Consider the following 13,582-nt stretch of genomic DNA (forward strand, 5'->3'; position numbering starts at 1 on the left):
TACTAGAATACTATAACTGAATATGCTATTTCATATTTAACTATTTTCCCCATACAGGTTGTCATATGAAGCTCCAATAAATGTATTTTTGCTTGCATTCAGTTGAAGATAAATTGCAGAATCTTTCTTTCTGTGTATTCTTTAAAGGAGTTTTGTCTGATAGACGTTATCTACTTTAATATTCATGCTAAATATAATTTTGGAAGGGAATTCTGCTGTGTGCTCTATTTTATCATAATAAATTATAACAGTATCCTCATGTAATAGGGCTTTTAAAAAGTTTTTGAAAGGAATAAAGATTAAATTCGTAGCTGGAAGTAACAGGATATAACATTGCTGTGTGGATTGAGAGACATAAGAAATTAGCTGTTCTAACTTCTGAAATATGTCTGGGCACTGATCCTGTTGTCATTAAAAATCAATGACAGAATTCCCTTGACTTCATTTGGTGCAGAAGTGGGTTTTTAATTTAACTCCCTTTTTTCATCTGCTTGTTTCAAGCTAGGACTCAGACTTGGTTTTGTTATTAAAAAATAAAGTATACATTTCAATAGGTTCTGTGTTTAAAATACTATATTAGATAAGATGAACTTGCATGAGAGACCTAAATTTCAAATGTGAAATGACCTATTCCTTTTGTGGGAATCGAAAGGGCGGTTTTATTGAAACTTGGTCAACATGTTTTGAAGATACCGTTGCTTATGCAATTCAAACTTAAAACTGAAAAAACCCTGTAAGCTGGGACTTAGTGTTAGAAGTTTTTATTCTTGCCTGGATAGATTTTTGCAATGTTACCCTTAATTAAAAATGGTAACCATCCTTTTTAGATCAATAAATCAAGAAAAAACAACGGTGCAGTAAGATTTTAGGTAAATTTAACTTGAGATTTGTAGACTGCATTTACACAGCTTCAGTTGCTGTTTGAAGCCCTCACTGCACCTGGAATGTACTGTCAGTGGCTCCTGTTAACAGTGTCTTAATCTCAGCTTTAACTGTCTCACTGCAGTTTTAATTATGAACCTTTATTACACATGGATTGCTAAAGAACCTGTGTTCCCTCACACCAAGCTACCAGACTGAGAAGAAGAGGGAGAGTCAGCCACAGTTTCTGAGAGTCATGTGTGGAGAGGCTCTTTGTGTAGGCATGCAAGGGAATACCAAGCCTACCAGACCCAAGATGATGGTGCTATATTGTTGGAAATGTTTTCTTTTTTTCTTTTTAAAAATTTTTTCCTCTTTCCTGTTTGGATTGGTGGGTTCCTCTCTTCCCTGGGAAATTCAGGACTTTTTCATGAGATGTTTTGGTTACACAGTCTTTCTGCTTTGTCTTTTCTTGTGGTAGCATCTGAGCTTGTGAAACAGATTGGGAATTATAAGCTGGCGATGTAAGACTTCTTAATGTCTCAATGGTACACTTTAAATGCCTTTACTGCTTCACCTTCAACAAATTTAAAGCTCTTCTAGTTGTCTGGCATCAAGCTTGTCAGGGTGCCAGGTATTTTGCCAGACTGTAGAGCCAAGATGCATGAAAATGTCAACAATCTCACGTTTTTGGCTTTCCTGGCCTTTCTGTAATGACTGCAGTGCTGCATAAGCTAAATACTATTTTATTTATTTACTCCTATTAGTTCCAGTAGAAACCACAGCCAACTTTAATGTAAACAGTTAAGCTGCTGAAAGAATGTTCTCCTATTGATTTGTTAATTTAAGTTATTTACCAAGAAAGCTGCCTGCCAAAGTCTGCTTCCTTGTTAAAAGTTCTGAAAATTATACAGTGTGGATATTTTGGTTTTTTCTTCTTTGCACCTTTTGTCTTCTAAAGCACTAGAAGATACTTGTTGTATTGGATATATTTTGATTAGGCTTGTAAAGCTGCCAGGAGCATACCAGACTGGGAAAAAAAAATCCCCAAACTAACTTGTTTGTCATTTATTTATGATTTAATTGGTCAGGCAGAAAGGTAATTTGCCTTGGGAAATGGACACATGAGAACACAGCACCATTTAAAAGCCTTTAATAAGGTTTGTGCTGCCTTTGTCCACATTTTTGAAATATATTGACTTTTGTCTGTATACTTTCAGCATAAAAATATACAAAAGATTGCTCATTAAGGATAGCATACTCTTACAGGGTTCATACACATGCTGTACTAAAGAATCTGCTAATTTTGTTGGGTAATCTGTTGATTTCTATTGTAATGTCAAAGTCTAAAGGAAATGTCCAAATTAACTTAAAATTATATATACATAGTATAATTACATATACATAGTATAAAAAATTACATGTCACTGTAGTGTTATAAACTTCTCCATAAAAGCTGCTTCACCCATAATTGGTAATTCTCTAGATACTACATCTTCAATATGTGCTGCTGCTGCTACTACTGATAATGAGGATAAAATCTCTTGTACAATTTACTTCGTGTTGAAAACCACTGTGAAAAATATGGTAATGCGAAATAGAAGTTCAAAATGATACATCAGCTACCAGATACTTGTAAGGAAAGATGCTTTTCTTCATTAATTTTAGATTTTTTTTTTACAAATACACATTTTCTAAAGAGAAATGTATGTATGTATGTTTATCTGCCTAATTTTTGAAGAACTGCACTAACTGATGTAATTTTCAAAAAAATAAAACGTTTTCTTTAATGAGAACTCAGAGCTTGTCAAGAACTAACTGACTGCTTCTGTCTCTTACTTCTGGAAAGTTGCCTTTTTAGTCCAGTTTTAATGTCCATATTATTTCTAGGAAAATAATATCCTGTAATCTTTGTAAGTAGGGCTTCTGAAATATGTTGCTACCGTTGTTCAGATTGAACTTTCAGTTCAACTTTCACTAAAAATCATTACAAGCTGATTGTTGTTTGGTGCTGAAGATGAAATGAGTTGGTGATGTAAATTCTGTTTCTAGCAGCTAGTTGTCAACAGCTGAAAACTTAGCTGTTTTTGAGATATATTTGTTGGGTTTTTTTCCCCCAGTAAGAGCTCAGGTCATAATCCCTGAAATATATTGGGTTGTTCTGAAGTAAATGTTAAAATGTTAAACTCTTGTTTTCAACACTTACATCGCTGAGCTCTATGTTCTCTTGCTGACTGTAGGAGCTGGATAATGGTCTATTGCTTCTTTTTTTTTTAAATAGTGATTTGTGCCAGTAAACCATACTCAGAACAAATGGGTCAAACATGAGGTTCTGTGGTGGAGAGCTGAATAATGAATAACTGGTGCCTGGGGATTGTCATAAATACTGGGCACCTGTAGAGTGATATTTGTGGCTGATAGGAATAGTGGTTTTGTGATTTTCTGAACTAAAAAGCACACCTTCATGCTTTAGGAATTTTTGATGATGGACAGCTTTTTATTGCTGTGAATTTCTCCACCTGCCCATTATTTGATGTAACATAATGTTAATGAATGTAATAGGTAATGTATGTAAATAGGTGTTTCTTTTTGCCCTTAGTATCTGTTGGTATTCCTTGATGCTTCTGTGAATTAACTACTTTATTCTTTATTCAGGTTTTCTGAAGTACAGTGCTCTGGGCAGAGGCCCAAGATTGTTTCAAATTTACAAGAAAGCAAAGTTTTCAAATTGATTGACTATGATGGAAAATCAGTGTTTTGCATATGTGGCTGTAGTTAGAGTAGAAAACAGAAAGAGGGGCAAGGATGTATCTTCTCACCATACCATGTATGAGTACCAACTCTTAGCAAGTCTCTGCTCTTACATGGGATCTGAGAAATCTACAAGAAATCTAAGTGCTAGGCAATAGTTCTGTGATTTCTTAGCTGCTCACTAGTAGTGGGTGCTCTGTTGAGAGGCAGGGAGCTCTTGTCTCCCTGTCCCCCTTCTGAACCTCTTTCTGTACCTCTTCTCTGAAGTATCTCTAACTCCATCCCATTGCCTTTTCCCATTGCTGCATCTCTTGATCCCATTAGTTCTAGTGGGATTCTAGGTCTATCCAAAGGCAGTTTTTGTCTAAAAATACTGCATTGCTTTTTGAATGCCTCTTTATACTGTGACCAAGTTTGCTGTGTTGATAGTACCTTGTGGCAAGAAGAACAGATGCAATGTTTTATCAACTGTACAACTATGAGGAAAGTGCTCTGGAAATAAACTTGTTGAATACAATGGTAGCCTCTATTTAATTGGTTGATTTTATGGTCTTGTTGGTTTGGAAGTTTGTGATACTGCTTTAAATATGTTCTGGTACAAAATGCTAAATTTAATCTGGCATATTTTAGTGAATTTAATATTTAGTACTGCAATGCCACTTCCTGGAGCTAGATAGAAAAGTCTTGGAACCTGTACCAGAATATATTACAGGTTTAAAGTGTAAAAGGAGCGAGATCTAGAAGTTAAAAGAGATAAAATTAGGCTTAAATTAGATTTTAGGAATTATTTCTTTGATGTGAGGGTAGTGAGGCGCTGGAACAGTTGTTCCAGGGGAGTGTCTCTGCAAGTGTTCACAGCCAGAACAGGGCTTTGAGCAACCTGATCCTGAAAGGTGTCCCTGACTGTGTCTGGGGAGTTGGAATGAGACGATCTCAAAAATCTTTTCCAACTCAGGCCATTCTGCTGTTGATCCATTGAGTGTTGATCTAAATGAGTGTTTAAAGGAGGATGCTTTTTTTTTTTTCTGGCTGGTACTCTGGAGCAGTAAAAGGAGGAAGCTGATAGTGATATGGTATTATGTGAAGTCTGACATTCAAACTCAGGGGCCTCAAGCTCTTTAGCACAGTGAACATTTCATGTGCATTGGAAAATGATCTGCAAAGTGAAGAGACACCAAAGGACCTCATAGCTCTCTCATGATAGCATGAGAGCTGTGGTAGAACTTTTCATATGAATTAGAACAAGTATTCTAGATTCAGATCAGCTGAATTAGTTTATTTCTGTGTTTTGTTGCTTAAAGTTGCTGTCTTTATTTTGTTCAAAAGGTTACAAAAGCTTTTGTGCAGGATAACTAAATGTTCTTTAAATAGTTACCTTTTTATACCTGAAGGCAATTTGTTTGCAAAATAGATGATTTATATTGTTGGGTAACATATAAACAATTTTTTTTCCATTATTGTGTGTAATATTTTCTTTGAGCAGAAGATTTTCACTGTGATTTGTATTAGATACATTTCCTGTGCATACACATTTAGGTGAATGTTTTTACTCCGGGAACAGACGTATGTTCCATTCAATTCACTGGTTACACCATTAAAAGACTAAAGTGCTGAAAAAAAACCAACCCACACACCTGTTTTATTTATTTATAACTTCTTGTGGGAAGCAAAACTTTAGCAATATGCCTTTTTTTTTTTTTTTAATTTCTTTTTCCTTTCTTCTTTGCCAAGAAGCTGGTGTTACACCAGATTATCAAGTGGAAAAGGAAGTCCTCTATTATTGTTCTTGATACTCCCTCCACCTGTGTTTCTGATACTGTGTTTTATGTGGTTATTGACTCTAATGAAGTTTGTAAGGATTTAATTTTACATTTTTATGCCTCATGACCAGTGACTTTTAAAATTTTTTAAAAGAGATGGAAGGAAGGAATGGGAGCTGGAACACAATAAAGTCAGATAATGCCTGATTTTTCTCAGGAAACCCTGTTAAAAATAAGACTTGAAATTTTGCTTGAGTAAAGAATGTCCAAAATAAGCCTAGAAGAAACCCAGACAGTGCTGATGACATGAGAAATTACTCCAGGCATTTTTGATCTGGCTTCTTAAGCACTCAGAGTGCACATCAGAGGTTTGTGTAGTGTCATAAAAATGTTCTGTGTTTAATTATTAGTAACACTTTACAACTGATCTGCATTTTTGAGAACTGCCTGGATTTAAACTGCTGTTTTCACAGGATTATTTATTGAAAGTTTGTACTATTGAATGTTACGTCATATTAACTTCAGACAGTGTTTTTTTCTAATTGTTGGGTTAGGATTGTTTCTTCCAAAATGCATAAGTTTATACATATCTATGTATAAGATCTACTTATCTATGTATAATCCACTCTTTCTTTTATGTTCCCTCTATAGCTGTAGTGGTTAAGGTGGAGAGTGCAAAATGTTTTCTGAAATCAATTTTTAGTTCATGTTTTTCCTGTAACATAAAAGTAGCAAAAATAGCATTAATTTTCAAATTTTTAAAAATAAATGGGCTTCTCCTTTTAAACTTCCAACCCTCCCCCCACCCCCCAGTTATGTAGAACTCCTGAATGTTGTTTTAATACATGGGAGTAATGGACTTGTGTCAGTATAAAACATGCATAAAAACGTTAGTATAAAACAAACATATGGTAACTTGTGGCTTTTCTTCAGATTTCTCAGGTGGGTTTTGACCTTGAAACCATTGGTGTTTTGACAAAAACAGTAGAGAAATCTAATTTACTTGAAGCAGCCATTTCTGTTTTGGCAGGCATGTTTTTTTGAAAATACAGTCTGGGGCCTGACCTTGGCAATATGTGTTGGAACATGAATATGTTGCTACAAGTGTTAGTAGTTAATAAACATCAGCTTCTTCCTTATTTTAATATTGGAAGCATTGTTTCTGGAACATGTGCTTGGCACACTTAACCTCTGTATGTTTACATAGAAATGTCTACAAATGCTGAGCATAAGTCTGCAACTCTTAGTTTTTGCTTACTTTGTGTTTAAATCCTTGAATAATTTACCTGTATTTTTCTGAGCCTGGGTGTATGAGTACACTCACTTCACAGAATGATGTTTGTTCTCAGAAGAAGCCTTTGGACACATAGCAAGGTAAAGTTCTGAAGCAAGTTGCAGTAAAATAATACAGAGACTTGGAAAGAGCTCCAGAATTAGCTCACTGTTTTCCAGACTATGGCATATGTACTTTTGGAGTATCTCTGCCCAGAAACTAGTAATCACACTAAACCTGATACCACAGTCCCCTGTCCAGATTCAGTTCTGCTGGGAAAATAGACTTAATGTTATTCTGAGTATCATTAATTGTGATATAAATAATGTAAAAAAAGCTATGAGGTCAGTACATGTACATGGCTGTCTTTTTCATATGGAACATTCTTGCGAGATATGGAATGATTATTTTTTTTTCTTTTAGTCATGTAATTGTGATAGGTTACTTCATCATAATTTTTTATGCTAGAAAAGCTGTATTGAAAAACAGGTAGGAATCCACTGGGTATCTTTGAGCTGTACTGAAATCACATACAGGAAAATAATAAAAAAAAAAACTATCCTCTGCAAAATCCTAATCTCAACCCACAAACCTCTTCCTTAATATTCTGAACACTACCACTCCTGCCTAGAGCTGAATGCTACTTTGATTTCCAGAAATTAGAAAAAGATGATGTTCAGTGTTAAAGAAGTTCCTGGTGCTTCTTCTTTTCTGTAACATCAGCTGTGTATGTAGGGCAAGAGTAAAACAGCATCTTTAAACAAAAGAAAAAGACTAAATGCCTTTTCTGCCTAGGTGGCCTTTCTCAGAGCAAAGGCAGATTTTGTGGGGGTGGAACAGAATTTGGTTTGTTCTGCAGTGCTTCCTGTCCCACAGATGTGGACTGGTAATGTTGGTTTCATGAACAAATAATGTTGGGGTTTTTTTGTCTGACAAGTAACTGTTAGGTTGAAAAGTAAAATTACAGAAGTAACTCTTTTGCCCTCATGATGGGGTTGTAAAAGTATGTATTCAACATAATTAGGTACCTAATTGAGTGCTTAAAGTGCTTAAGTGATGTATATGCATATGTAAGTAATTAAATTATATTGGGAAATTCTTTATCTTTCATAGTCTGTGTTGTGCTCCCTACAGATCAAATTATAGGCAGAATTTATTTAGTAGCTATTTGAAAATACTTACTTTCCAAGTAATTTCCTTATCTTTGTTCGTGTTTGTTGATTTTTTTTTTCTGTGAGATTAACAAAGCTTAAAAAGCTATCTGTGAAAAATCCAAACCAGTGTGGAAAATACAAAAAGCATATACCAAAGGAAGACTTGAAAATAAATAACTATTTTCGCTATATCTAGTGAAATTTGTTATAATTAAACAACCTGAGGTCAGAAATCACTGGAAGTTTTTTTGTGTGCTTATGAGAGGTAATGAACAGTGTAGCTCATGGGATTGAAGTCAACAGCTAACTGTACTGGAGCGGCTTGCTGTAGTAGATTTTCATGCCTTCATCTCTGTTCAGCAGAAAATGCTATAATGGGAAGACCTTTAACAACTTATCTTGTAAGTGAAACCAGCTGTTGGAGTGAACCAGCTATTGGGGAGAAAACAAGGAGTCACACTTTGTATACACACCTGAGTTTCTGATAAACCTGATGATCAAAAAGAGGATGAACTTTGACTTAATAATCAGGGCACAGGAAAAAATCAGTCTCCACAGTATTTGCTGCCAAATTTATGCTTCATTAGCAACAGGAAAAAAACAGTACTAGAAGGAAAAACAGACAGCAGGCTGCTGGAATGGTACACCAGAAGAGTGTATCAGAATAATTTTCAGTTTGTCATTAGGCTGATTTATTGTGTATGAGCCTTTTTGTTTAAATATTTAACATTTATTTTTCTGGTGCTTATTTTGAGAGGTACCAATTTCTTGTTTTGCATCAACATTCCCCCTATCCTCACTTTGTATTGTGACTGGTATTGGGTTTATCCTGTGGAGAAGGGAATAGCCTCTGTGCCTCAGTAGCTGGGGCTTGAAGTACAGGTTTTAAATTAGCACAGTCAACTGATAAAGAGGAACTTATCAGTTCTTACTGCCTTTTTATAATGCTGCCATTTACTATTAAATACTAATATTTGAATGGGGAGCAGTTGTACTGGTGTGGATCACTGTAACATTAATTACTGTAACATTTAGTCCACCTGTCTGGGTGCATGCTCTTGTGAGCAAGCAAATTCATTCTCTCTCAGGCTCGTCATGAATTTAATCTGAACCTGTCTTCAGAATTCACTTCTTTGAATCACATCTGCTGCAGTGATTCGTTGCTTACTGTCTCTCCTGTGTGGTCAACATAGGAACTGTTAACAGTAGAGGTTACAAGTAGAGTGCAAGTGAAATTATGCTCCAAGTCTCTATCACTGCTGAAAATACCGACTTTATATATTTTAAGTGTAGAGTTTTGTTTGCAGAGATGGTGTGATTTTAATTGATGAATATATGTAGCAGTTTAACTGTTAAAAAAATTCTTCATTTTCCTGAGTAGTTGTATAATCTGTGCAAAGAGCTAGAGTGACATCTGTCCATGCACATGCACGTGAATGTGTTTTTTTCTGGAATGACAGATCAATTTCTCTGTGAAAATCTTCAAGTTTACTTCTTTGCTTCTGTTTATCCTTGATCATCCAGCAGATCAGTTTCATACTAAGCATAAGTTAATTTCTTTAGATACTGTTCTTCAGCTAGTAATTTCAACAGCTTAAGACAGTACACTAAAGAATTTTAAATATTTTTTTTTCTGACTTAGATTAGATGTTCCTAATAAGGATTTTTTGTTTTCATTCTACATGTCTGCTACATATTTCAGCATAGATGAAATTACAAAAAATTAAAATACAACATGTCTGGGTTTTCATGTGTGTATACTTCTAAAATGTTATATTCTAATCAATCATTATAAATATTATATAAATTGTAAATATTGTATGTTCTATTATAGCTTATCATATTGTTGAAATGAACTTGTTAGGAAAGCAGTAACAGACTTGTCTAATAAGGGTATGGATACTAGTACGGTGCTCATCTTGAAGATGACAGAAGAATTTTTAGAGTGCTGTAACCCTAACCAAAACAGAGGAAGTGTCTGAACACTGTTCTCAAAATGCTGTTTCAATGAAAGCCTTGCCTCTTTATTTTTGGAAGTGAAAGAAGTTTCAAACATAAAATTATATGAGGTTTAATACAATGTGGTTAAGGGAAGTTCTTAGGGAATATGATATGTATTTGTGCAATGTAGTTATATCTTCTTTCATAAATTGCTGATTATTTTTATTGTTCTCTCACTCCCTTTTGCCGTGTAGCCATCCTCAGAAGGTGTGTTTGTGTCCTTTCCTGCCTGTACATCCACTAAAGGTCTTCACCTGCTTGTATATAATTCAGCATCCAGCATAGGTGAGTAAGGCTGTGTAACTATGGGACTTGAGCTCTAATCCTAATGCAGCAAATGGTATGCAGAAGGAAACAGCTGTGCTGTCAGCTCATTGTCATGCTTCAACCCCAGCCATCGGCTGAGTACCATGCAGTGCCACAGTACTTGCCCCTCTGCCAGATGGGATGGGGATGAGAAGCAGAGGGAGAAAATGTAAAACTTTCTGTGAGAGAGATAAGAGCAGTTTAATAAATTAAACAAAGTGGAATACAGGAGTAGTAGTACTGCTACTATTAATAATAGCAAGTGATGCACAATACAGTGCTCACCACCTGCTGATGCGCAGCCCATCCCTGAGTAGCAGTTGGCAGGTCCTGACCATCCCCAGTTTAAATACTGGGCATGATATTCTATGTGTGAAATAACCATGTTTAGCCAGTTCAAGTCGTTTACCTGGACATGCTCCCTCAAGATTTCTTGTGCAACTCCTCACTGGCAGAGCGCGAGACACTTGAAAGTCCTTGGCTTAGATAAACACTACTTAATGTACTGATGTTTTTATTGTTGCTATCAACATTATTCTCATCCTGGATCCGAAACACAGCATTGTATCAACTACTGGAAAAAAAATTAATTATATCTCAGCCAAAGCCAGGGCAATCATATAATGATTTTTCCTTTTAAACTTCATGACTGAATGCCAGTTCATCTGAGTTGCAATATTTGTTGTTCAGTTCTTCTGAATTATTGTATCTTCTGAAATCTCACCTTATTTCTGTAATGCCATGCATGCAAGATATCTCAACTGTATAGTCCTACTGGAATTGAAATCTACTTACCTTTGTACAACTTGTAAGAATGAAATAACATTATTATTAAGTAACATTAAATAAAATAAAGGCACATGGGTGTGATTTGTGGGGTATCCTGTACAAGGCCAGGAGTTGGACTCGATGATCCTCATGGGTCCCTTCCAACTCAGCATATTCTGTGGTTCTATGAACACAGAGGTGCTTAGAGTTGATTCATGGAGAAATGTATTTTGATTATAGCAGTGGTCTTTTATTGATGTTAGTGTTCTGTTAAAAATGTGAATTAAGCTATTCATCTTAGTGATGACCTTAGCTATTTCCCCAATGAAAAACTACAGTTCAGCTTCAGAACAGTATGTTTTGGTTTACCAGTAGGAAGACATACATTGATGTTTTTCTCTTCGGTTGACAGTGAAGGTGAATCATAAGGTGTTTAGAAATTGTACCACAGTTACACAGATCTGGGGAGATGGTGGATCTGCAAATTAGACTGTAGAATTCAGAAAACTGTACTCTCATGGTCCAGCTGTTTGCTTGACATCATACAGCTGCTCAGTCAACATGCAAAGAGTCATTTCCTGAAGGAATTTAAGCAGAACACAAAAATACCCTATTTTAAAAAGAGGCTTCTCTCACAAGGAAATAAAACAGAAGCCATGACATATTTGCGCCCTAAATGGGAAAACTGATTTTTAATGGACTGTGTATAATAGAAATACTCTTCCATGTTACTTCCTATTTCAAAAGTACCTAAATATACACTGAAGTCACTTGCTGGGAAAAAGAAGTTTAAAAATATGCCAGAGATACTGAATTGGCGTTTTAATTGTGTTGAATTTCCTGTTCATGGTGGACAGTATTAGAAAACATCTGCAGATTTTTCTGGATTTATACAGCATTCCTGTGTCTGTCTGGGAGGCTATCTTCCAGAATAAAATAATAATAAAATAAATAATATATAAATAATAATGAAATATTTTTATTTATTTTTATAAAAATAAAAACAATTTTTTATTATTTAGCAACCAGAACAGCTGTCTGTTACAATGGGATGCAAGTTTTTTCCATTACTCTATATTACATAATGATAATTCATAAAATAAACTACCATTCGGAGACTATCCAACTGTATGAGGACCCTTGGCTTATCAGAGATAAGTCCTATTAAATAGTAGGAAGCTAAGAACATCATACAGCGATCTTTGGAATTGGTCACAGGTGGTGCTTTTGACTACATAACTGCAGAGGCATACATGACAAAAGCTAAGTTCCCTTTTCTTGTAGTTGCTCATACTCAAAACCCAATCAATCTTGAAGGCAGATGAGCCTTTTGGACTGTATGTGATCCTTCAGTCTGCCATTGCATTACAGATACACTCTTAACAGTCCGTTTCAAAAATATCCCATTAAACTAACCAGGTAGAGAATATCTTTCCCCTGCTGCACATCATTCCTAACTGTCATCCACCATGTGCTTCATTGTTGGCTTTGGAAGTCTGCAGTGCATTGGACTAAGCCTTCAGCTATGATCTAATGGTGCTATTGAGACTAGTATTGAGGGAAAATAGTAATGTAGAAAATTAGGAAAAACATTTACTGTGTTCTGATTAATGTGACTAATGTCTTCACATTCACACTATCCAGAGGCCAAGCACCTCTGCACATAGTCTTGAAATACGTATTGTGAAAGGGAGAAGAATCACTTGTTGTGGAAGAGCAGATCACATGTGAGAAATTGTACTGTCAAACTTCCATTTTGCATAATAGCTACATGAATTATTTAGATTTTTATTTGTGGAGGAATCCAAGGATAATACAGATTTCCATGTTAAGGTTTAAATACTTGGTTTCAGTGGTGTTATTGCACCATTGCTCATCGTGAGACTAATTTAAAAACTAAAAATATAGAAACACAGCATCAGGACTAGTGCAAAGGTGATGAAATTATTTGCTCAGACTGATTTTTTTTCTTTGCAAATATGTAAAAAAAAAAAAAAAATATATATATATATATAAAAGTAAATAGAATAATTGTCGTTTTTCCTTTTTTCTTCCTGCTGTTACGATCCATAGGTCAGTGGCATAGCTAGGTGTACAACCCCCTTTTTGTCTTACCTTTGACTTTGTTTATTCTTGAAGTGATTGCAAGTAGGATGTAGACCAAAATGTACTTTTCAAAACCTGAGTGATGTGTGTTATCAGGACAGAACCCTGAAGCATAGCAGAGGGTATCTATTTAAGTTTCTTGTTCCCTGCCTTACTTTTTGTAAGAATTTTCCACGTTAACCATCTAAGAAGATTTAGACTACGTGTATTTAATGATTTTGTATGTTGATCTAATGCCAGTAATTAGCTTTGAGTTGTTCATTATAATACCTCTTCCATATAGTATTTCTTAGTGAACAGCAGAAAATGTGAGGGGGAAATTCTTTCTGTTTGCCCTTAAAATTCATAAGCAAACAAGAAGGAAATGTATACCTGCTGGTTTCAATAAATATTTGTATTAGTTTGAACTGTTGTTTCATTGTAGATGAATAATCAAAACTATCACAAACTCCCAGAAAATAGAAAAAAAGCCAGTGCAAAAGTAAATTGCCTTGAGTCTGGCAGGAACTTAGCTTTTCACACTGCAGGTCTCAGAGATGTGTGCCTCCAGTGTTTGGACTACTGCTGAGCAGTGCTCACTCAGCATCAGGGCTGTGCCTCCA

General features: G+C 35.3%; 1 protein-coding gene across 1 annotated transcript in view; it reads left to right on the forward strand.

The window, feature by feature from the left end:
• DTWD2 (DTW domain containing 2) overlaps positions 1-13,582 on the forward strand; it is a 66,759-nt gene that overhangs the window by 14,557 nt on the left and 38,620 nt on the right. The window contains 1 exon segment of the mRNA XM_053932536.1: positions 9,995-10,085. Within this exon segment, the coding sequence (XP_053788511.1) occupies positions 9,995-10,085 (91 nt within the window).

This window comes from Vidua chalybeata, chromosome Z (assembly GCF_026979565.1).
Source record: "Vidua chalybeata isolate OUT-0048 chromosome Z, bVidCha1 merged haplotype, whole genome shotgun sequence".
Lineage (NCBI taxonomy): Eukaryota > Metazoa > Chordata > Aves > Passeriformes > Viduidae > Vidua > Vidua chalybeata.